The sequence below is a fragment of the Notothenia rossii genome, assembly GCF_949606895.1.
Source record: "Notothenia rossii genome assembly, chromosome: 1".
Classification (NCBI taxonomy): Eukaryota; Metazoa; Chordata; class Actinopteri; order Perciformes; family Nototheniidae; genus Notothenia; species Notothenia rossii.
In genome coordinates, this window is record NC_136912.1 from 93,605,870 (window position 1) to 93,631,879 (window position 26,010).

The 26,010-nt window shown below is 42.9% G+C and overlaps 1 protein-coding gene across 4 annotated transcripts in view; it reads right to left on the reverse strand.

Moving 5' to 3' along the window:
- Positions 1-26,010, reverse strand: part of elavl4 (ELAV like neuron-specific RNA binding protein 4) — a 106,042-nt gene that overhangs the window by 18,630 nt on the left and 61,402 nt on the right. For all 4 annotated transcript variants that reach the window (XM_079652558.1, XM_079652557.1, XM_079652556.1 and 1 more), the window contains 2 exons: positions 21,183-21,286; positions 14,754-14,907 (listed from right to left, as the gene is read on the reverse strand). In XM_079652558.1, the coding sequence (XP_079508684.1) occupies positions 14,754-14,907; positions 21,183-21,286 (258 nt within the window). The remainder of the gene's footprint in view (positions 1-14,753; positions 14,908-21,182; positions 21,287-26,010) is intronic.

The following is a 26,010-nucleotide window of genomic DNA, read 5'->3' on the forward strand; positions in this document are numbered from 1 at the left end:
AAAGTAATCTGCAGGAAAGTGGAGTTGGCCCTCAGAGAACGCTCACTGTAGCTCCTTTAACTATTTGTATTATCAAGATCAGAGAAATGTAGAGGAAAGGAAATATGGACTAACAAAGAAATATAATCTGACCATCCACTATTTCTTTCTTTAATTTTTTTGTTCTGCACATTACTTACTTTTCCTTACCATCATTTAAAATGCCGTGACTCTCAATATTATCAATACAAATGTAATTAATTCATTGTTTATAATAATTAGCTTTTAGGGGGAGGGACAAGCTATTCATTATAATGTATAGCAGTAGAATAAACAAAGCTAAACCTCAATTAAGATTATATTTTGACTAATCAGTTTCTTGACAAGACATAATGCAACACTTTGAATGCATCTTTATATCATGAAGAGTACCAGGCCCCACAGTAGTCTGTCAAACGCTCCATAACAGTTTTTGTATTTAATGTGTTCTGAAGTTGTCACATCACATCAAATCAACACTGCACTAAAAAATGTCCAGCAGTTTTCCTCCAGCATTAGTTTGTTGATAAGGTTGCCACTGTGATTTTTTTCTTACCAACCATCCCAACTGTCTAACTCTTCTACCCTCAACATTACGCCTGCGTGTTCCTAAGCTGTGTCTCAACTTGGATACTCCCCTTAATAGACTGCCGTATCATACACTGTGAAAACGTGCACTGTGTGTTCATTTTGACCCAGTAGTGTTGTCTCAAATTGCACATGGCAGCTGTTAGCTAGATAGCAAGGTTATTGTTCACGGTGTCAAAACTGACTGCTCAATTACCCGATAAAAACAGTACAGTTATTAAATAAATAAGAAACCCTGAGTATGAGAATTATCCAGCGTCAACACTCCATAATATACAAGAGCACAATCTGGCCTCCATTGGACTCCTTTGTTTACTTCAGGAACATAGTGACATCACAATGTAACACTCGAGCTTCTATTGGCTAGCGCTCCAACACATTGTACGTGATAGGCTGAGGGGGCGGGACATCTCTAAGGATGACCAATCACAACAGAGACGGCCAGCTAACCAATCAGAGCAAACTGGGCTCTGGTTTCAGACAGAGGGTGAAAAGAGGTGCTGCAGCACAGACAGTATGAGAACAATAAAGAGCTTTTTGAACATTAAAGCATGGAGACATGTAGAGACACTACATACTGATATACACCTGAACATCAGCAGGAGAGGACTCTTTAAAGTAGAGACACTACATACTGATATACACCTGAACATCATCTGGAGAGGACTCTTTAAAGTAGAGACACTACATACTGATATACACCTGGACATCAGCTGGAGAGGACTCTTTAAAGTAGAGACACTACATACTGATATACACCTGAACATCAGCTGGAGAGGACTCTTTAAAGTAGAGACACTACACACTGATATACACCTGAACCTCAGCAGGAGAGGACTCTTTAAAGTAGAGACACTACATACTGATATACACCTGAACATCAGCAGGAGAGGACTCTTTAAAGTAGAGACACTACATACTGATATACACCTGAACATCAGCAGGAGAGGACTCTTTAAAGTAGAGACACTACATACTGATATACACCTGAACATCAGCAGGAGAGGACTCTTTAAAGTAGAGACACTACATACTGATATACACCTGAACATCAGCAGGAGAAGACTCTTTAAAGTAGAGACACTACATACTGATATACACCTGAACATCAGCAGGAGAGGACTCTTTAAAGTAGAGACACCACATACTGATATACACCTGAACATCAGCAGGAGAGAACTCTTTAAAGTAGAGACACTACATACTGATATACACCTGAACATCAGCAGGAGAGGACTCTTTAAAGTAGAGACACTACATACTGATATACACCTGAACATCAGCAGGAGAGGACTCTTTAAAGTAGAGACACTACATACTGATATACACCTGGACATCAGCAGGAGAGGACTCTTTAAAGTAGAGACACTACATACTGATATACACCTGAACATCAGCAGGAGAGGACTCTTTAAAGTAGAGACGCTACATACTGATATACACCTGAACATCAGCAGGAGAGGACTCTTTAAAGTAGAGACACTACAAACTGATATACACCTGAACATCAGCAGGAGAGGACTCTTTAAAGTAGAGACACTACATACTGATATACACCTGAACATCAGCAGGAGAGAACTCTTTAAAGTAGAGACACTACACACTGATATGAACCTAAACATTTGAATAATATTGCCCCTTTAAATGAAATTAATTGAGAGAAAGATAGAATATCAGCTTCATCCTTACATATTTTCAGAATGTTATCAAAGAGTAAAACTACCTGCAGATTAAATTAATGAACGTTCAAATTAAAAACCTGCTCCACTAATCCACAATCAAAATATATTCATTGGTTTCTGTGTTTTTCCTTTTTCATTCCCACTCTGTCATGCTATATTAACAGTGTAAACCTTGAACAGAGTTTATTTTTCTCCCATTAAACATTACAACAAAAACAAACTTGCAATCTCTGAAGCAAGCTGCCAGTCGAGGGACTCCAACCTCACGACGGTCCTTTAAACCGAGGCTACTTATCAACCGCCAGCCAGCCATACAGCCAACATTAGCACAATGTACTTACTAAGGTACAGCAATCTGTCTTTCTCACTCTCTTTCCCCTCTCTTCTTCTCACCCTCTTTTTCCCGCTCTCCCTTTCCTCCACAGTAATCAACAGCGGCTTATGTAAGTCTCTCTACCTGTGCTTATCTCCCCCTAACACACACCGACAGGCACATTGGCTGCCTTACTAATAACACGCTACCTCAATCTGGGGATGGGGGAAACAGACGAGGGGAGAGGGCTGGGGAAGGGTGTGAGTCAGGAATGAAAAGGAGGAAGGAAAGAAGGGAAGGAGGTGAATGTTAGGAGGTGACAGTGAAAGGATAGAGAAGTATTCCTGTTTGCTCCTGCCCGAACAAAGCCACTCTCTCTCTAAAACCCACTATGATTTCCCCAAACTCCGAGTGAGTGACGGAGAGAAATCACTGCAGGGTTATAAAACACACTTTCTTTCTATCTTTCTCCAACACACACATGGAGCTCATCGTATCCTTGTGAGCAGGCCACAGAGATAGCACACATAAGCAAAATCTGAATATGTTTTCAGATGCTCCGCCGCTCCATCTCCGCGTCCTTTTATCTTTCACTTACGCGGCTATATTGTGCCAACTACCAAATGATAAGACTTGCGTTTCCAAAAGACTTAATAATATGGCAGACGCAGAAAGAAACGCCGTTCCTGCTATCTATCTACACTGAACAAAAATATAAACGCAACACTTTTGTTTTTGCTCCCATTTTTCATGAGATGAACTCAAAGATCTAAAATATTTTCTACATTCACAAAATAACCATTTCTCTCAAATATTGTTCACAAATCTGAAAAACTCTGTGATAGTGAGCACTTCTCCTTTGCCGAGATAATCCATCCCACCTCACAGGTGTGGCATATCAAGATGCTGATTAGACAGCATGATTATTGCACAGGTGTGCCTTAGGCTGGCCACAATAAAAGGCCACTCTGAAACGTGCACTTTTGCTTTATTGGGGGGGTCTGGGGGGGTCCGAAAACCAGTCAGTATCTGGTGTTAGGGTTAGGGTTAGGGTAATGTTGTGAATCGAGTGGCCTGTGTTCGTCGTCCATAACATACGCCTGCCCATACCATAACCCCACCACCACCATGGGCCACTCGATTCATAACTTTACCCTAACCCTAACCCTCACACCAGATACTGACTGGTTTTCGGACCCCCCCAGACCCCCCCAATAAAGCAAAACTGCACGTTTCAGAGTGGCCTTTTATTGTGGCCAGCCTAAGGCACACCTGTGCAATAATCATGCTGTCTAATCAGCATCTCGATATGCCACACCTGTGAGGTGGGATGGATTATCTCGGCGAAGGAGAAGTGCTCACTATCACAGATTTGTTCAGATTTGTGAACAATATTTGAGAGAAATGGTTATTTTGTGTATATAGAAAATGTTTTAGATCTTTGAGTTCATCTCACGAAAAATGGGAGCAAAAACAAAAGTGTTGCGTTTATATTTTTATTCAGTGTAATTATTGCTAAGAATTTTTTTTTGTTGCAATGTCCTTGTTTTAAGTCACATTAGTGTGCCTGGTGTACAGATGGCGTTTGAAACGGCAGCGAGAGGAGAGAAGACGAATCTTTGAAGAGTGGAGGTGCCCCGTGCTTTAGCCTCTGTCAGAGCAGAGCTTCAACCATCTGTCTCGTGTGTGTGCATGTATCGATGTGCATTTGTATGTGGTTGTGTGCCACAGAGACAGTATGTACTAGGCAAGGGGAGATGATGGTAGGAGTCAAGGCTGCAGTCACTCCACCTCTCTGCTCGTATTACCTTGACCGTTCTGTTCTCTGCTGCTGGGCAGGCGGGGAACAGGGATTCAGTTTGGTGTTAGTGTGAAGGGGGGCATCCATTATTCAAGTCAGGAGAGGAGAGAGAGAGAGAGCACACCGACCGTCGAGAGGGAGAGTGTTTCGTTTTAAAGGAAAAGATTGTGCAAGAAGACACCTAGAAATCAAAGTGAAGAGCCGTGCAGGTTCATGAGGAGGCACTGGAGAGAGGAGCACTAGCAGTGGCATTTCTCTGACCTTGAGGTGCATGTTGTTTTGGTTCCTTTGTATCCAGCAGAGCAGGCAAGGCACCGAGGTAAAAGGAGACGAGTTCCATGCAGATGAGGGACTGAGAGATGTTGTTATTTTTAAAAAATGTGGCTTTTATGGCGCACTGACAGTCGAAGACTTTTACCGTTTGCAATGTCAAGAGGACATATTATTCTTATTACAGTATGGAGTGTCTCTACATGTCTCCATGCTTTAATGTTCAAAAGCTCTTTATTGTTCTCATACTGCCTGTGCTGCAGCACCTCTTTTCACCCTCTGTCTGAAACCAGAGCCCAGTCTGCTCTGATTGGTTAGCTAGCCGGCTCTGTTGTGATTGGTCACCCGCTTAGAGATGTCCCGCCCCCAAAGCCTATCACGTACAATGTGTTCTCTGGCGGGAACTTTGTTGCCTTTGCAGACCATTCACATGCACAGAAACCTATATAACACACTACAGGAAATGGATAACCCCAAAAAGCTTAATAGGGCCTCTTTAAGACGGTAGGATAGGATGCAGCTTATAACCTGACAAGGACATAAGTGATGTCTTGTTATGCACAATCTACTTTGTATCTTAGGAAGTCATTTGCAACCAACACCAGGCAGCTGCAAAATATGAGTCACAAGGGTCTATGAATCTTTACGAACACGAAACCGGTCGGTTATCACGTCCTGGGGACACATTTGTCTCTTCTAATCTGTTTGTGTCTCTTTTTCCCCTCATATCAAAGAAAACAAAAGGCAACAGCTGTGTGAGCTCGCTGCCATGGTGGGGTTGTGGTTATAATAAGGTAAAATAACTGGTTCAATTGGACATGGGTGCAAAGCAAGTACTCTTCAGATCATTTTGCATTTTGTCTGGAGGAATATAATCGTTTTCTAGTAAAAATAATTAATATTGAAAAGCCTCCAACGGGGCCTGTAACCGCGTTCAACTGTTCCTGTGTTGATCACTGCGTGGAAATCAAAATGCGCAACAGTATGCCTAGCAAACACAACATGTCAGGACTTCCAATGCCTCCATCAATATGAATTCTACTTTAACAGGCGCATCGTGTGCTTCTGGCAGCGTGTTTGTAAGGCATGTCTGTGCATTCGACTTGGTAACATATGTAATGTTTTTTATCTCAGCAGAGGAAGTCTCTGCATCTGAAAGCTCAAATAAACACAACTTGGGAATAAGTGACAGCGAAGAATCTCAAACATCAATGCCTCGCGCCAGCACATTTTGAAGATAACCGAACCGTCATTTAAAGCTATTCTGATCAGGAACAACATGCCTATCTTTAATAACTCTCAAAATACTCTTGTTATTAGTAACACTGGCAATCACCATCTTGAGTTGTGTGATGCCATTATAGCTTGAGACTTGTTGCCATGGGAATCTTTCCCATTGTCACCTTCCATCCCACATGAAGGGAACTCGGCCTTTTCACAGCCAATCCTCACACACACTGAGCAGCAATTTAGTTTCCCATCAGAGCCAGCGCTTGTAGTATGAGGATCGATTGTATTTGCAGTCATTGATCAGGAAAGCAATGACCTCTGCTCGCATGCAGGTCCAGGAGAAGTCGTAAGAACAGCCGAATATCCATATCTTAAGCTGTGTTTGATATTAAATCTGTTTCAATTTGAGGCTAACCTAAACCAACAGTCGGAGCAGAGAATCACGGCCTGGCTCTGGTCTCTGAAGGTTTGAAACAAAGGAAGGATGGGGGGGTTGGGCGAGAACTATTTGCACTGATAAAGAGACAAAATATGCTTATCCATTCAGAAGGAATCAATAGACAGAGCAGGGAGAGAGGGAGATCATGTCAAGTCGATGTTCTCTCTCGGAGTCTTTGGGGCAATTTGGACGTTTTAGTGGATTTCTGTTTCTGCTGCCTCTGACTGAATGGTGCTAACAGCGATGCTTTTAAAGTTCCTTCTTGTCTTGAGGAACAGAAGAGTGACTGCAGGGAGCATCCTGTTGATGAGGGGGTCATTTAGAGAACAGACTTCGTGTTCCCAATTTAGCAGAGCAGGAACTGGGGATCATCAGCCCATCTGCCCATGCATGGTCACTGGAGAGCATCCGTGACTTCAACAACTTTATGAAGCACTGCTGATTCTCTGACTGCAGCCTACTCTATTTCTGTGGACACTGTTAGGGTGTGTCTGGAATTAGTCTTAGTTCAGTAGAAACAGTGAATCACAGAGTCAATTGGATTGCAAGCGCTGATTAGGTCCATCATTAAAAAAAAACATGGACACTGGTGAGTCCCAAATGACCTGCGACGAAACTTCAAGGCACCACACAATGATGTCTTCATCATCAGCGAACAATATGTCCCACAATTCAAGAATACTGAAGTTTAAAAGATACAACAGATTGTTCTTCAACGGCATTGAAATGGAAGGGGGAAAACTCATTTTCTTGAACTCACATTTGGGTATTCAGTGCCTACCAAAGCACAAGCTGTTAAAAAGACCCATCAGTATTTTCTTAGGTTAAAATAAAATGAAATGTACCAAGCACTTTGTATTTGTTTCCCATTCCTATGTGCCATGCAGGTTTAGTAGAGATTAAACCGTCCTAAATCTGCACACACTACTTAAGAACTACCTTTGCAAAGATGCACCATGTTTTTCTCGAACACCAATAAGGGCAGGTGGGCTTAAGAGAGGGGTTTATAGAGACAGTTTCAGAATAAAGGTAAAAAACTGATATATTCAGGCAGAAAGCAAAGGAAGAGAAATGTGTTTTTTGAACATTAAAGTGTGTGAACATGTTCTAGTAGCAACAAGGAATACAAATATGAACCTTAATTTAAGCATAATATGTCTCCTTTTAAAGGGGCCCAAATAAGCTCATTTTCTGGTTCATATCAATTAGTGTCTCTACTTTAAAGAGTCCTCTCCTGCTGATGTTCAGGTGTATATCAGTATGTAGTGTCTCTACTTTAAAGAGTCCTCTCCTGCTGATGTTCAGGTGTATATCAGTATGTAGTGTCTCTACTTTAAAGAGTCCTCTCCTGCTGATGTTCAGGTGTATATCAGTATGTAGTGTCTCTACTTTAAAGAGTCCTCTCCTGCTGATGTTCAGGTGTATATCAGTATGTAGTGTCTCTACTTTAAAGAGTCCTCTCCTGCTGATGTTCAGGTGTATATCAGTATGTAGTGTCTCTACTTTAAAGAGTCCTCTCCTGCTGATGTTCAGGTGTATATCAGTATGTAGTGTCTCTACTTTAAAGAGTCCTCTCCTGCTGATGTTTAGGTGTATATCAGTATGTAGTGTCTCTACTTTAAAGAGTCCTCTCCTGCTGATGTTCAGGTGTATATCAGTATGTAGTGTCTCTACTTTAAAGAGTCCTCTCCTGCTGATGTTCAGGTATATATCAGTATGTAGTGCCTCTACTTTAAAGAGTCCTCTCCTGCTGATGTTCAGGTGTATATCAGTATGTAGTGTCTCTACTTTAAAGAGTCCTCTCCTGCTGATGTTCAGGTGTATATCAGTATGTAGTGTCTCTACTTTAAAGAGTCCTCTCCTGCTGATGTTCAGGTGTATATCAGTATGTAGTGTCTCTACTTTAAAGAGTCCTCTCCTGCTGATGTTCAGGTGTATATCAGTATGTAGTGTCTCTACTTTAAAGAGTCCTCTCCTGCTGATGTTTAGGTGTATATCAGTATGTAGTGTCTCTACTTTAAAGAGTCCTCTCCTGCTGATGTTCAGGTGTATATCAGTATGTAGTGTCTCTACTTTAAAGAGTCCTCTCCTGCTGATGTTCAGGTGTATATCAGTATGTAGTGTCTCTACTTTAAAGAGTCCTCTCCTGCTGATGTTCAGGTGTATATCAGTATGTAGTGTCTCTACTTTAAAGAGTCCTCTCCTGCTGATGTTCAGGTGTATATCAGTATGTAGTGTCTCTACTTTAAAGAGTCCTCTCCTGCTGATGTTCAGGTGTATATCAGTATGTAGTGTCTCTACTTTAAAGAGTCCTCTCCTGCTGATGTTCAGGTGTATATCAGTATGTAATGTCTCTACTTTAAAGAGTCCTCTCCTGCTGATGTTCATGTGTATATCAGTATGTAGTGTCTCTACTTTAAAGAGTCCTCTCCTGCTGATGTTGAGGTGTATATCAGTATGTAATGTCTCTACTTTAAAGAGTCCTCACCTGCTGATGTTCAGGTGTATATCAGTATGTAGTGTCTCTACTTTAAAGAGTCCTCTCTTGCTGATGTTCAGGTGTATATCAGTATGTAGTGTCTCTACTTTAAAGAGTCCTCTCCTGCTGATGTTCAGGTGTATATCAGTATGTAGTGTCTCTACTTTAAAGAGTCCTCTCCTGCTGATGTTCAGGTATATATCAGTATGTAGTGACTCTACTTTAAAGAGTCCTCTCCTGCTGATGTTCAGGTGTATATCAGTATGTAGTGTCTCTACTTTAAAGAGTCCTCTCCTGCTGATGTTCAGGTGTATATCAGTATGTAGTGTCTCTACTTTAAAGAGTCCTCTCCTGCTGATGTTCAGGTGTATATCAGTATGTCGTGTCTCTACTTTAAAGAGTCCTCTCCTGCTGATGTTCAGGTGTATATCAGTATGTAGTGTCTCTACTTTAAAGAGTCCTCTCCTGCTGATGTTCAGGTGTATATCAGTATGTAGTGTCTCTACTTTAAAGAGTCCTCTCCTGCTGATGTTCAAGTGTATATTAGTATGTATTAATTTTTTCATACTGCCTCTTTTCACCCTCTGTCTGAAACCAGAGCCCAGTCTGCTCTGATTGGTTAGCTGGCCGGCTATGTTCTAGACGGCAGTGTGTGGGAGCGAAACTGCAGACCATTAACATGCACACAAACCTATACAACACACTACAGGAAAGAGAACACCCCATAATAGCGTCTCTGAAACGTCGTTAGACTCTGAATATGTCGACGGAGCACAAACCATTCTGACATAATCCGTCTGCGTCTCCTTTTTTCTCCTCTTTCTCCAGCTCTGCTTTTCTTCGTCTGTATTTACATTTTTGGCAGTCACAGGAGAGTTTTAATTTACAGCCCATTTCTCTCTTAATAGCAGCGAGTGTGTGGGTGTGTGTCTGTGTGTGCTCGTACAGTAAGATGAGTCAGTGATGTCGGCACACTACTCTCAAGGCCCTTCTAAAGTCCTCTATGTATTTAATCACCAGCAACTCCAACATCTAATTGATCATTAAGGTTTCTCCTGCTGGTCCTCCGCCCTCTGGAGACACCTCGCAGAACATGTCTTAATATTGTTTTTGCGGATGTGTGTTTGTGCATATATGTGACTTTATGTATAAAACAGTCTATTGCCTAGTGGTTAATCTACTGTCTACATGCTACAGGATAAAACACTGTATAATATTAATACATGTAGTGACAAATAATTATTTAGCCCTCACACAACTTCCCTTAAAGACTGACCAATAGCAATGCAGTAGCATTATTAGTAGTGTGTAGGGATGCCCCCTTTAAGAACATTAGTTGACTGATACCTCATTCACACCAACTGTGTTTCAGGGCCGGTTCGGAGCTGGAGCTTGAAAAGCACCGGGTTTTCCTGTTCACACCGCAGCGGAGCAGCCTCTTAGCTCCGGAATCCGGTTCGTTTCGAGCACCAAAAAATTGTCAGGCCAGAGCAAAAGCACCGCATACGTCACGCTTACGTCGAGGCGGGGGCAGGGGCAGGGGCGGGATCAACTCCTGAACAACAACAAAAAGTATCCAGTTTGTACACAACGATGGAGAAACTTATCAAGCAGCAGTGGTCCACGGAAGAGACCAGCTACCTATTGGGAATCTGGTCTTCTGAAGAGATGCAGAGGAAGCTGGAGCACAATCGGCCATTGTTGTTGTTCTCGGTGTCAGCTGTGAGGGGTTTCCGCGCGGTTTGGCTTTATGAAGCACGCACGCAAACGGTTACGTCATGACGCAAACGATGACGCAATGACGCAGCACCAGTCGGACTCTGGGCAGTGTGAAAAGAGCCGGAGCTAAACCGAAGAACCGGTTCTGAACCTGAAAAGCTCTAGCACGGAGTTTGAACCGGAGTTGCGTTGGTGTGAATGAGGTATAAATGGTCATTTTAGTCTTAGTCCATTTCTTAAGGCTTTTTTCTTGCTGAATGATTTCTTTATTTCTAAGAGAATTAGGAGCACATTTTTGTTGAATTTAACATTTAAAGTGGTGCTTTTGCCTAATTCTTTGTGGAGAAACGTAGTGGATTTAATATGTGAAGCTAATTGATTAGTCGACACAATTGTACGGGTGTTAGTACACCAAGGTTTTTACTTTAGTTCAGGACAGCCGTAGTACAGTGTGTCATAAATATTTGATTTCACTGTGGCTGTTAGTACGAGAATTTGAACAACCAATTTTGTTTTTCTGTGACCAAATCGAGGTTGAAATCCCACTGTGTTGAAACTCCTTTCATTTTCTCAATTGAGCGTCCTCCTTTGATCTGAGTGCTCATATTATCCGCTGTAGTGGAAGTGAAGCGCTGCAGCACTTTATACGGACACGATCGTGAGAACGCTCCGCTTTAAACCTGACCTTGAGCCTGTCAAGAATGACCAATGAATTATTCAGTCTGCTGCAAACCTATGGCCGATGCATCAAACCCTCTTCCTTTCTGCTACCCAGAACCACCTGTGCTGCAAGGTGTTTTATTCATGGCTGTGTCGTGAGAGATGTTTTCTGTTGCCTTGCTGTGTGCTGATGGTATGGAGTCTCCTGGGTGTCAGCAGCATGGTGGTGTGACACGTCTGTTAGTAAAGACAGACCTGCAGGAGATGTGCCCACCTCATCTATTTCTATTCACTTAATAATAATAATACATAATATTTATATAGCGCCTTTCACGAAACCCGAGGTCGCTTTACAAGTCGGGTAGGGGGGGGGAGTAGGGGAAAAGAGGCAGACAGGTTAAGGTGGGGGTGGGGGGGTCAAGCAAGTAGCGGAAAAATAAACCTATCAAACTAACTATATAGTGGGGAAAGCCTTGGTGAAAAGGTGCGTTTTGAGGGCTTTTTTGAAAGTGTCCAGGGTTGGGGCGCTGCGGATTTCGGGGGGGAGAGAGTTCCACAGAGTGGGGGGTGCTACACTGAAAGCTCTGTCACCGAAAGTCCGCAACCTGGTGCGGGGGGTAGAGAGGAGATCCTGTCCAGACGATCGTAGCTTCCGGGATGGAGTGTGGTGTGTCCAGACGATCGTAGCTTCCGGGATGGAGTGTGGTGGCGGAGACGGTCAGACAGGTATTGGGGGGCGAGGGCATGGAGGCATTCGTAGGTCAGAAGAAGGAGTTTGATACGGTGCTTGACTGGGAGCCAGTGGAGGTGGATGAGGGTGGGGGTGATGTGCTTGTAGTTTCATCCCACAGACCATAAGACTGTTAAACACCTGAACTTTTGAAAGAACATTCATCTGTTCACATATTTCATATATTCCAATTACTGTATTGTATTTTTGTATTTGATTATATACTGTATGTTGGATTGTTGGAGGAGCTCAGGCCGTAAGATTTGCATTGCCATGTCTACACCGTAGCTTTGGCCATGTGACCATAAAGCCTTTGAATCTTGAAAATGGATGATGATGACAGAAATAGCCCTTCCCCCCCACCTTTCTCCTCCGCTCCTTCCCCCCTCTTCTCATTTCCTCTCCTAATGCTAATCTCCACCCTGCTTCTTGCTTTCCTCTCCATCTTCTCTGCATCCTCCCCCCTTGTTTCCTCTTCTCCTCTGCTTTGTTTTCCTTACCCCTCTCCTCCTCTGCTCAGTGTGTACAGACAGGCGTGCACTTCGACGCCAGCAGTGATTTATTCTGCTTAGGCAAATGAGTGTGGCTTACAGCAAGCGGCTCCTTTTTCTGCTTCATCAGTACACATTGCACAGAACAGAGGAGCAGGTTGCAGCCTGCAGGCACACACACAACCCCTGAAATGGATCTAAGACACACCCTGGAGGGGCTCTTCTGCAATGAGCTGATTCATTCCTGTGTTTTGGAAGTAGTGGAATTGAGCATGGATAATATGCAGCTTGTGTTTATCATGTAATATGTTCAGACGACGCCCTCAGCTCGGGGGTGAGCGTGGTCAAGGGAAACCGCCTCATGAGGTCACCCACTCACTCAGTAGGAGACGCTTAATGGACAATAGGCAATCTGGTTTAAATGATATCAAAACATTATATTTAGGTTGTTTATGGTCTAGCACAAGTGTTTCCCTCGCCATAGATGTTGTACACCCTTTGTTGAAGCGCCCTACATGGAAAATGGTGCCAGCATGTCATTGTTTTTTGTTTAAAAGCTTACAGAAGGATGGTATAGTCCTGACTCATGGTGCTACAATAACCTAACATCACTGTTACCATTGAGTTTACTTTGTTACAGTTACAGTGGAGACATGCGGAAAGAAATGAGTCATTTCCGGCTGCCATCTTTGTTCAGCTGATGAAAATATTTTTGCAACTTGATAGGGCTGCAAGACATGGGAAAAAACGGATTGAAAAAAATAGAGTAATTTTCACCAAATGAGGCCGAAGTACCGTTTATTTTGGGAACGTTATCCTTTCTGTTGCTGATATATAACTCAGGGTATATGCAGGAACCCTGAAGTCAACCTTTTAAGACCTTTTTTAAGACCCTTTCCAAACATTTGAAGACCTCATCGCCACTTGGAGTTCTAACCGGTTTCCTTGGCGACACACTTTACTTCACATTGACTATATACAGTATCGATTGTCCTTCCTCCTTATCTTCCAACCATTTGGACGCAGACTTGCATTTCCCCATAACGATGTTGTTTAACAACCGGCGTAAACGGACCTTCGCGTGCTATCAAGCAGTGAGCGTGCGATGTCCTGTTCAGATGACGTCAAATCCAACGGGATGGCATAAATAAACTCCACAGAATCACACTACACACCTACGCAATGATTACATTCAGGCAGACTGTAGAATACAACCTCTTTGGACAATTAATATACTTATTGGAAACAAGCTACAAAATGTAATACTTTGGGAAATGCCGTTTAATACTTTTTAATAGCCTTCATTTTTGCTAAATCAACTTGTAATACTTTTTATGACCCCGCGGACCCCCTGTTAACTATACAACTGACATGTTATGAACAGCGTAGGCACAAAAATGCTTATATAGCCCGTGTGTATCATTTCTATTATTTGTTAAAGGGTACGAAAGGTGTTTTTCTGTTGACTGCCGGTCCTGCTTTAGTAACTGTGTGTTTTAATCACTTTATTAAATACACCTCAACAAGGACTATTTTTATTTCGAACGTGTGAAAGTCAGCCTAAATGAGCTTTTATTTATTTGAAGTTTAGTCTCTACACACAGTGATGAGTTAAGAGGACCAGCTGTGTGTTTGTGTGTTTTGTCGTAGGGGTGTCCAAACTACGGCCCGGGGGCCAAATGTGGCCCGCGGACCATTTTGAATTCTAAAAGTATAATGGAATACGGCCCACAAATGAAACTTGTGCTTGTCTTATATTATAATGTAAACATATATTACACAGTAGTATTCATGTGTTAATGAGACCACTTTTCAAATAAATTCAGTCAATTCAAGTTTGAAACATTTTCTAACATATCTTAGTTGATAAGAAAATAAGAAAAAAGCCCAATGAGGTATTTACATAACAAGCTTGAAATATACCCTTCATATTTCTCCTTATTATAATCAATCTAAGTGACGAGCTGCCAACAAAATAAATGAAACCTTATGGAGAGCTGTGACATAGGAGTATCAAGAATAATTTACCTACATTTGATTAATTTTGCTGACTTAAAACTTAACTTATGAGGCAATATACCTCTAGTGAGTGGCCGAGCTCTTCGTATATGTTTCTGTATGTGACCCTTGGTGAAAAAAGTTTGGACACCCCTGGTTTAGTGTCTGGCTCTCAGGTGTGTGTGTGTGTGTGTATGTGTATGTGTATGTGTATGTGTGTGTGTGTGTGTGTGTGTGTGTGTGTGTGTGTGTGTGTGTGTGTGTGTGTGTGTGGTGTCTGGCTCTCAGGTGTGTGTGTTATTGCTCAGAGAGACGAGGTGCAGCCCCATGGATACCTGTGACCTGGTCCACCAGGATGCGGGAGGTGATGATGCGTCCGTACTGAGAGAAGAGCTGCTCCAGCTCCTTCTGGGTCATGGTCTTGGGCAGGCCGCTCACGTACAGGTTGGCGTCACGGATGGAGGCTGAGCTGGGTCGTGCATATGACACCTGAGGGGAAACAAACAGTCTTAGAGCTTCCATATGTCAATTCGGTTTTTTGTGCGCGCTTGTGCTTTGGGACAGAGGTGGGAATAAGTGGAGTACAAATACTTTGTTACTGTACTTAAGTACATTTTTCTTGTATCAGTACTTTACTCCACTACTTATTTTCCTGATGACTTTTTACTTTGACTTCTTACATGTTGAACCCAAATACCTGTACTTTCTACTTCTTACATGTTGAACTCAAATACCTGTACTTTCTACTTCTTACATGTTGAACACAAATACCTGTACTTTCTACTTCTTACATGTTGAACACAAATACCTGTAGTTTCTACTTCTTACATGTTGAACACTAATACCTGTACTTTCTACTTCTTACATGTTGAACACAAATACCTGTACTTTCTACTTCTCTCATTTTCCAAACAGGCTGGTTCCTTTAGTCTGAATGTGTGTTTGGTGGCGTGATCATTATTATTTAGAGTCATTGCGTGCCTATTGATTTGAACACGATCCGTGTATCCATCATTTCCTGGTCTTCTCTAAAGAAGAGGGACCAATGGAAACGTTGTCATGTTGCCGTTGGTCACCATGGAAACATTCATTAGCCAACAATGACATTATTGTTCTATTAATATAAAGGGAGGTCAGGTACTCTTTAAAACAGCTGCTAGTTATGGGTACTTTTTACTGAAGTACATTTCAAAGCCTCTTTACTTTGACTTGAGTAAAGAAGTTTAGTCAGTACTTCTACTTTCACCAGAGTATTTTAAAACACGAGTATCTGTACTTCTACTTGAGTAAAGGATGCGTGTACTTTCGCCAGCTTTCCGATGGCATGCAGGTCATGGTATCTACAGGGAGGGAACAGGACTTTTCTTAGCACACTTCACCGTGGGGATTACTGTTGTCAGGAAAAGATTTAGCTGCTCAGAACACTGGAGCGATAACACTTGATCCGTTTGCCAGTCGGAGGCAGACGAAACTTGGTTCCCTTGAGTGAAAACCGCAAGTGTTTTACTTTGAAAGGACAGCTCAGGTAGACAGGGGAACAGGATTAGAGTTTGAAGTCGCTTCCTTCATCCTTTTCGGTTCTGCGATACCGAGTCAAATGTGGATAAATAAAAAGAGGTAAGAGTTAATATGGTGTGTTTGCAAATTCAGTAAGCTATTTAGTTTAATTACACTTTTTAGCAATGAGCCTATTAGCACATAACCAAAAGCCTTTTAGATTTTCATAAAGAGCCATTCAGTCGTGCGGATCCTGAATGTCACAGTTTAGTTTTATTAAGCAGGTATACACTAAGAGTACAGCCTTTGAAATGCACTGTCCTCCATTTCTAACGAATAATACTCGGAGTAAATCACTTGCCACTGTAACCCCTTTTTTTAACATACTACATGCTAGAGCTGCTCAATTAATCGTATTTTAATCGCGATTACGATTATGGCTTGAAACGATTACGAAAACAACGTAATCGAAATAAAACGATAATTTTTTATTATTACTTTTTTTTTTTTTTTTTATATATTTTTTTTTTTCAGTGCAATTATACTTAAAGTTCAGGGTAATCAACTAACTGTTAAAAACATAGTTAAAAAAAAATGTCTCCAATAAATGGATGTTTTCAAAGTCAATGAATAATCGCATTTAATAATTGCAATTACAATTATTGACCCAAATAATCGAGATTATGATTTTTGCCATAATCGAGCAGCCCTACTACATGCTCTGAAAGCATATGAAAACACACACACATGCATATTACATCCATATTAGTCTTGCCATTGCAACACTCACGGAAACTAAACGACACAATTTCCCTCACTGTCACTGCTCCGCCTCCTCATTTCCCACACTTACAGAAACACTTATCCCCTGTGCACATGTGGATAAACATGCATACATAAAGCTTTCAGCGCCTTTTAGTCATTTACATTTTCCTACAGAGGCTACACCGTCTCCCATAATGCAGCAAATGGTGAATAACCGGTGCTCCTGAGCCGTGTGCCTTCCAGCAGCAGCAGCAGCAGCTCTGTTCTAGTGAACCTTCACTTGTCAACCGCTGTCCCCAAACATCCTCATGCGTAGACGCGATTTTGCTCGAGCGAAAGTTGCTCGAATCCCATTACCACTGCTGCTGACTGGAGCAGCTTTCCCTCGCTGTACTTTCATTACCTCTGACATGTGGAGACATAAGCCATCAAATAAGGTTAAAGTCAGGCAAATATGGTGGATCTGCAGCCGTATCCTTGAGCAACGGCATGGAGATCCTGCTCAACTCTTAAGTGTGGGAGTTTGGGAACAGCTGGCTTTCCCTGCTTTCTTTCACACGTCTCCTCTTTGGCCTCCTCTGTCTTCTCCTTCCTCTTTTCCTCGCATGGATCTTTTTCCTTCTGCTTCCTTCCTGCACGCTGCCTCGCTAACCCTTTCTGTCTCTTCCAGATTCTGCCTCTCTTTTCTTTCTCCTTGTCAGCCAAATCCAGATGTCTAATCCATCAACACCTCCTCAAGCTGTGAGCGGTATTGTGTGCAAGTTGTTGTCTGAACTGGAGTGTGTGTGTGTGTGTGTGTGTGTGTGTGTGGGGGGGGAAGTTGGAAGAAGTGTGTGAGATGATGTGCATGCATGTCACAGTGAGCTCTTCTCACCTTTGGCATTCTGCTTTCCCTCACACCTCAGAAGGAAAGCAGCCATCGCTGACACAATCTGAGGTGTCGTGGTGCAGGGAAACCGACTCAAAGACAGAGACACGCATCGCCCCGAGCGTTTAAATCATTGGGCCAAGCGCTTCCTCACAGAGAGTGGGAAGGGTGTGACAGGATAGAGCGGCAAACTTAATTTTAGAATTACCGTGCTTCCCTTTTTTAATTTACCTTGTAAACCTTTAGGGTATTTAAAGGCTGTTGTGGAGACAGAGATGCAGAGTTGTCGTCTGTCATTACGGAGACCGCCTTTATATCCAGAACAACTTGAGGCAACCTCTTGTGTCGTGAGAGTGTGGCGGAGGAAATCTGTGAACTCACACTGCTGCACTCAATTAAGACCCATGCTACGTGAATGACCTTTTGCTAAAGAATAACTTGTTCTCGTCTTTATATATAAAAAAACACTTATTTTACTTTCTCATATTGGCTGACTTCATTTGAATTGTTTTGCTGATACTATGAAGTGAGAATCAAACCACATTTTATGAAGATGTCCAATTAGTGTTATGTGAAGGAATGAATGTCTTCAGTGTGTCTATATTGAGCCAGATGGTTTAGTTCTCCTGCAGAGGTGTGCCAGCAGAGACTACATTTACCAGAATGCATTGCCCATAAAAGCCACATAATCTACTGTTAAAATAAAGGGCGAAAGTCTTGGTCCCTCCTCTCTATTTTATAACCAGATGGTTAAAGAATACCTCGGAATATCCAAGTAAGGTTATTATTTTTTACATCTGACCAAATGTTTTGTTTTTATAATTCTGTGATAAAAGTCTGTATTCTAAAAAAAAAAAAAAAGATCTATTTATTTGGAATTTTTTTGTGGAATTATGACTTTTTTTGGAAGTCTAAGAAATATGTAAATATTCTGACTTTAATCTCAGAATTTCTCATTATTCAAACATCTTTTTATACTTTTGGATTTTAAAGGTCACCTATCATGCTATTTGCTATAGCATAGGTCTAGAAAAGCATGTCTATGAAGTGTTTTGCTCAAAATACCAAACAGATCCCCCATTCTAGCCATGCCTCATATCCCTCTATTTCATTTCCTGTTTCAAAAGTGCTGTTTGGGGTATAAAGCTTTAAACCCGGCAGCTACTGTCCAAACTAAATACTACTACTACTAAATATATAAGGCATATTTATACTTTTTATTTTTGAAAATACCAAACAGATCATGCATTTTAGCCATTCCTCATTTCGCTCAATTTAACACTGTCTTTGCATCATGGGCTGATTCTGTGAGAACAGCACCATCTACAGGCCTGGCATATGTACTATAGCGTCTCCAGCGCTTTCCAAAAGCAATGTCCGTGGCTGTCTCCTCCTGATTGGTGGAGCTGGCCCAATAGCCGTAGCGCCACTTCTGTGACGTCATAGAAGTGTTCAAATCTGGATCAGTCTGTATCAGATCCGTTGCAGCCCCTTTTTAAGAGATGTGGGTATGGAGGGAAATAGAGAGGGTTGTGTTTTCTGACACTTGGTGAGTTCCCTGGAACACGGGGGACACACATTCATGTAGAAAAGACGTACAAAAGTGCATTTTGCATGATAGGTCCCCCTTTAAGTAATTACCTTTGTAATTTGTTCAATAAGAAAATGACTTCTTATCCACCATACACTGCAATCCTAGCTAGTTTGCAGCAAGGACGAAAAGAGGAAGGCAGCTCTGTTTCTGAGCGGCGTCTGAATCCCCTGGCTACGAAGAGACAGAAATCCAATCTGAAACGACCTGTGGTTCCTCTTCATATCACATTATGGCACGTCAGATGCTGATGCTTGTGACATATTATTATGCTGTCATGTACGGTTGTTGATCTTCCTTTGATATTCTTCTATGCTGTTCGTTCAAAGAAAAATACCCCTGGAGGCAATAAAGGTTTAAATCAAATACAAGAGCAGGAAGAAGAGATTTTAAAGCTGCACACTCAGCTTTTAGGTTAATACAGCACGATTAAACGAGGGGTTCATTTCTCTAATAGGCTACATTTACCGTTAACACTGATTGGATTTCCACATTAAAGGTGCCTTTAAGAGGAAAGTGCATGTATTGCAATGTGAGCAATCCAGTGTTTGAGTCACACTTGTAACTGTAGGGTTGCATATGGACACACAAATACAGTGACACATCTCATCTCAAGCAACCTCAAATGTACACACTTAGTATTTAGTAACACAACTTGTGTTAGCGTGGCCAGGCAGCGCACATTGTCTGGTGTAAAGCGGGATTAACAACTACAGGGTAATCCTATCCTATTAGATTAGATGAGAGAAAGCGAGAAGCCAGGGATTACCACAGAGCAACAGATTACTGCCCAGTTTAAACACAACAACATATTGGCAGGCGGAGAAAGGACATGAGAGAGGATAAAGCACGAGAAGCATTAAGACTGATCTGTTGATGGTAAATAAGTTTAACTCGGAATCTGATACACATAAGAGGAATTTGCTTTGGTGTATGTGGCGCATACAAAGACACGGAAAGGAGAATACGTAGCAAAAATGACAACTACTTAGAAAAGACTATTATAACAAATGAACAATATTTACATTTGACATATACTGTATATGTATGTGGAGAAGAAATGTGCAAAATGTGCAGTATTTACATTTTAAAAAGAATACAATGTTGTTCATATGATGTGCATTCATGTAGTGCATCATGTTATTATGGGATGGATACAAGTCAGTATCAGTGGGGGTCCCGGGCCTTGCTGATGAGGGGAAGAAACTGTTCAGGTGGCGAGAGGTTTTATGGCCCGTTGAAGCTTCAACGCTTCTGCCCGTTCACTTTGAATGGGGTGACGTCACACTTTGCCGAACTGCATTGTGGGAGCAAAGCGTTGCTCGCTTCAAAAGTTGAGCAATGTTCAACTTTTGAAGCTTCGACGGAAGCGTCAGCCAATCAAATCATATGCCAGTACAAGCTCTAGCCAATCAAACCGCGTGCTTGTGTGTCCGGGGCGGGAGATTCATGTGATTGGTTGTTGGTCGAGATTCAGACACGCCCGCCGGCAAGCTTCAACGCACGCCGCCGTGTGGACGCTACGTTAGAAGGACAGGATCAGCTATTTATATACATATTTTAATTGTATTTAATCCATTATTTACTTTATCTTATGTTTGTATACATTTTTTTAAATATTTTATTGCATATTCTTATAGTTTATATAATTATTTTCACTAGTGTTTTGCTTTCTTTAATTAAATGTAATTCTAAAATAGACCAATTGTCACAAAATCCAATAAACCTAGAAAAAAAAAAAAATCTAATTCTGATGATTCTGATTAAAATGTCACCTTTTACATTTTGACATTTAGAAACTAATAAGCATATCCGCCACATGTTTTTAAACGTGTCTCTTTGATTCAAATGGTGTTTTGCTCACGCCTGATGATCCAATGTTGCCCTTTAGCTCCTTTACTAACAGCGTCCTTATCTAAGAAGTCTTTGAGGGGGAAAGAAAGCAGTGAATGATTATATAGAAGTCATGTCAGTGTTTTGAAGGAAAGCTTCTCAGTGGTATGTTCTAATGAGACTTGTGAAGCTGCACATGGTGTTGGTTACCTTGATCGTTTTGGTCTGAAGTCTGAGTCCATTTAACGTGTTGATGGCTTTCTCTGCGTCCTTTGGATCGATGTAGTTGACAAAGCCGTAGCCCAGACTCTGTCCTGCAACGGCACAAAGAGGGAAGGAAAAGCTTTTAGAATCTGTTTCTCCCTTCAATTAGCTGCTGGTTCAATTTGCTCACTGACAGCAAGAAAACATCCTTTTATCTCATCAGCCGTAATCTGTAGACTAGAAGGCAGACGGACACACCCCTCATTATTAGAGAGGACACACACTCTGTGAACTCCTATTATGCTATTTTAGGGGTTTCTCTTTCCCGTAATGTGTTATATATTTGTTTTAATGCATGTAAATGGTCTGCAAAGGCTAAAATCCCTGTTGTTTCCCCCATAGGGAGTTTCATTTTCATTGCTATGTAACACTCTATTGGCTAAAGCTCCAACACATTGTGCATGATAGGCAAAGGGGCGGGACATCTCTAAGCGGTTGACCAATCACAACAGAGCCGGCCAGCTAACCAATCAAAGCAGACTGGGCTCTGGTTTCAGACAGAGGGTGAAAAGAGGTGCTGCAGCACCGGTAGTATGAGAACAATAAAGAGCTTTTTGAACATTAAAGCATGGAGACATTTAGAGACACTACATACTGATATACACCTGAACATCAGCAGGAGAGGACTCTTTAAAGTAGAGACAATACATACTGATATACACCTGAACATCAGCAGGAGAGGACTCTTTAAAGTAGAGACACTACATACTGATATACACCTGAACATCAGCAGGAGAGGACTCTTTAAAGTAGAGACACTACATACTGATATACACCTGGACATCAGCAGGAGAGGACTCTTTAAAGTAGAGACACTACATACTGATATACACCTGAACATCAGCAGGAGAGGACTCTTTAAAGTAGAGACACTACATACTGATATACACCTGAACATCAGCAGGAGAGGACTCTTTAAAGGAGAGACACTACATACTGATATACACCTGGACATCAGCAGGAGAGGACTCTTTAAAGTAGAGACACTACATACTGATATACACCTGAACATCAGCAGGAGAGGACTCTTTAAAGTAGAGACACTACATACTGATATACACCTGAACATCAGCAGGAGAGGACTCTTTAAAGTAGAGACACTACATACTGATATACACCTGAACACACTAACCCCATAATATGAGTAAAGATGCCTATATTCCTCCTTAAAATAAAAGATTACGCAGCCCTTCCCCCATCCATATTTTCCTCGACAATCTCTTCTAACATCTCTTCATCACTTCTGACAGATCACAGTGACTCCCGCCCCGAGCGCCTTGGTGTGACTTTTATGTCCACCACGTGTCATGTGAAGCCTGCACATATATACTCTACAGCTGCAACATGTAATAAATGAGAGCTTAGTCCCTTTTCACCACTCCATATCAGAACTACTGACACAAAAACGAGCAAACTAATTTAATAAAACTGCTCTTTCTGATAATGTCAAGTATCAATTACACTTTTAGGGCAAGTGGTCCAATGTTACTGCATGTTTGCCTCCATTTCATCCATTTGCGCAATAATTTTTTACACATTCGAGCACACGAGCAAAGCCATATCAGTTAAAAGTGATAGGAACTGTTTTTGGTTGGTTTATTGTTGATTTGGGGTTTGTAGATTTGGAATTATAGTTTTAATAATAGGCTGGTTACTGAACAATGTACACATTTAAAATTAGCACACAAACAAATGAAGTTGGAACATTTGAATCTGTTGTGTTTGAAAGACACATTTGAAGCTTTGCTTTATTGCAAACTTAAATCTTGTCTTCAACTTTAGGAGGAATGACCAGTCGAAGGTCTTTTTTTCCAAGAATTTGGGTTGAAATATCAGCTTAGCATCCAACACAATTGCCACATCTGAAACCCCCTTCCAAAAATGGCAGAAATACCTTAATATCTTAGGTTATAATACTCATACTGAATAGCTAAGAAGCTTCTCTGATCTTTGAATTCCTCATGTCTTGTCGCTTGTTATAATCGTGAAAGAATTTCCTCAACTCATTTATTTGGACTAACTCATGGTAGCAGTGTCAAATACTGAATGCCAGGATCTCCTTGAATTATGTCGCAGCAAATAAGTACATAAAAAACAACATATTTGTTACTGTCTTTGCAGCCGTGGAGAAAGAAAGAGAGAAGAAATACCACCCCCATTTCCCTCTAAGTGTCCTAGATAGCATCCTCGCTTTGGAGAGTGGAGCAGGCCTGACATCTCCAGTGTTTCCCCGACAGCTCAGGCCTTTCAAACAGGACTCTAAGCGGACGCCTGCAGCCATCGGGGCCTTTCAGTCGGCTACTTCTCAACAAACAGCCTGCTAGCCACTGACGCCACACACAAAGAGAATCCCAGTCAGTTTAAGAGGAGCGGCATGCACATATTTACGCTAATGGGAACAGACTGCAGACAAAGTGAAATTCGCAAAATAAATACATTTGGGCTATGGATATCACAGCGCAGAACGGCTCAGCAGCGAGCAGAGGAAGGGCCAGGAGGGAGTTGTAGTCCAAACATCAAACAGCTGATGGTTTCTCTCTTCTTCTTCTCTCCTCTGGATTAACTGTGGATTATCAGACGCTCTCTATTGTTAATTAAAAACCTGCCATCCTGGAGAGACTTCTGCTATTTTTAACTAACCCTCCTCTCCTCTCCCTCCTCCTCCCTGACTGTACGCTGACATCAGGAGTTACATGTGTTAAATATAACTCACACAATCAGTCTTTATGGCTTCTTTATCAAATCGTTAACACACAAAAGAGACTAGGAACACGGATGAGAAAGAGAACATGTGGCAAAATGAATTCATTAAATGGATTGAATTGGAACAAATTAAGTTGGAGTTATCTTGCCAATGAACCTAGATGAGCATTTAACCACCATCGGCTGATACATTGAACACATTTCTAAATAAATATGTAAATGTACATCCAACAGTTTTATTTCCACATGGGTGCAACGGCTGATTGTAACGTTCCTCTTCGCTATCTCTCCCGCCCTCGCCTTCCACTTTCCCATCCCCTTCCTCACCCCTCTCCCTCATCTTCAACAAGAAATGTGAGGTTCGACAAGCGCAACTAACGGAGGGTGAGCTGACAATAAAGAGTGCCGGCAAAGAGCACTCATGCCGGGCCATTGAGATGGTGCTTAATGGTACCGAGACACTTGGCACTCAGCGAGGAGTCCAGGCAGCCAAATGGGGCCAAACTGGCAGCCATGGACGGGCACGGAAGATTGGTATGAATTCTTCTTGTCACATGTACACAGCGAGATTCAGTCTCTGCATTTTACCCATCGTAGTATGAATAGAAAGTGGGCGGCTATTATATAGACAACGCCGGGTTCTGGTGCCTCTCCAAGGAACACTCTGTAGTTTCCAAGAATCAAAATGACACCTTTCAAAATTCCTCTCTGTACTTGATCCATTCTTGGATTTGAACTTCTTGATTTCGACCCTCCAGTTTCAAAGCCAAGTCCCTATAGACGGGGTTAACCGCAGTGTAGGTGTCTATAAGCTCGTGTGTGTCCTAGTTTCTATGTGAGTGTGGGTAGCATCTGAGGCTGAGGGGAAGAAGGTGAGAGCGAGAGATGAGGGGAGACGGGTGAGCGGGGAAGACAGGTGAGTGGGGGAGATGAGGGGAGACAGGAGAGTGGGGGAAAGGAGGGGAGACAGGTGAGCGGGGGAAAGGAGGGGAGACAGGTGAGCGGGGAAGACAGGTGAGTGGGGGAGATGAGGGGAGACAGGTGAGTGGGGGAAAGGAGGGGAGACAGGTGAGCGGGGAAGACAGGTGAGTGGGGGAGATGAGGGGAGACAGGTGAGCGGGGGAAAAGAGGGGAGACAGGTGAGCGGGGGAAAAGAGGGGAGACAGGTGAGCGGGGGAGATGACGGGAGACAGGTGAGCGGGGGAGATGACGGGAGACAGGTGAGCGGGGGAAAGGAGGGGAGACAGGTGAGCGGGGGAGATGACGGGAGACAGGTGAGCGGGGGAGATGACAGGAGACAGGTGAGCGGGGGGGGTAAGAGGGGAGACAGGTGAGCGGGGGAAAGGAGGGGAGACAGGTGAGCGGGGGAGACGACGGGAGACAGGTGAGCGGGGGGTAGGAGGGGAGACAGGTGAGCGGGGGAAAAGAGGGGAGACAGGTGAGCGGGGGAAAAGAGGGGAGACAGGTGAGCGGGGGAAAAGAGGGGAGACAGGTGAGCGGGGGGTAGGAGGGGAGACAGGTGAGCGGGGGTAGGAGGGGAGACAGGTGAGCGGAGGAGACAGGTGAGCGGGGGAAAGGAGGGGAGACAGGTGAGCGGGGGGTAGGAGGGGAGACAGGTGAGCGGGGGTAGGAGGGGAGACAGGTGAGCGGAGGAGACAGGTGAGCGGGAGAGATGACGGAAGACAGTTGAGAGGGGGGTAGGAGGGGAGAAAGGTGAGCGGGGGACACGAGGGGAGACAGGGGAGATGACGGGAGACAGGTAAGAGGGGGGTAGGAGGGGAGACAGGTGAGAGTGGGGGTAGGAGGGGAGACAGGTGAGCGGGGGAGATGACGGAAGATAGGTGAGAGGGAGGTAGGAGGGGAGACAGGTGAGCGGGGGAGACGAGGGGAGACAGGTGAGCAGGGGAGATGACGGGAGACAGGTGAGAGGGGGATAGGAGGGGAGACATCTGCCCGCTTCATCCGTAAAGCTCCAGCAAGGATTCCACCGACCATTAACAGCCCACTACAGAGCCGCTAACAGCAGGGGGTAGCCAACGCTCCACACAGGTGTACACACATGCAAACATAT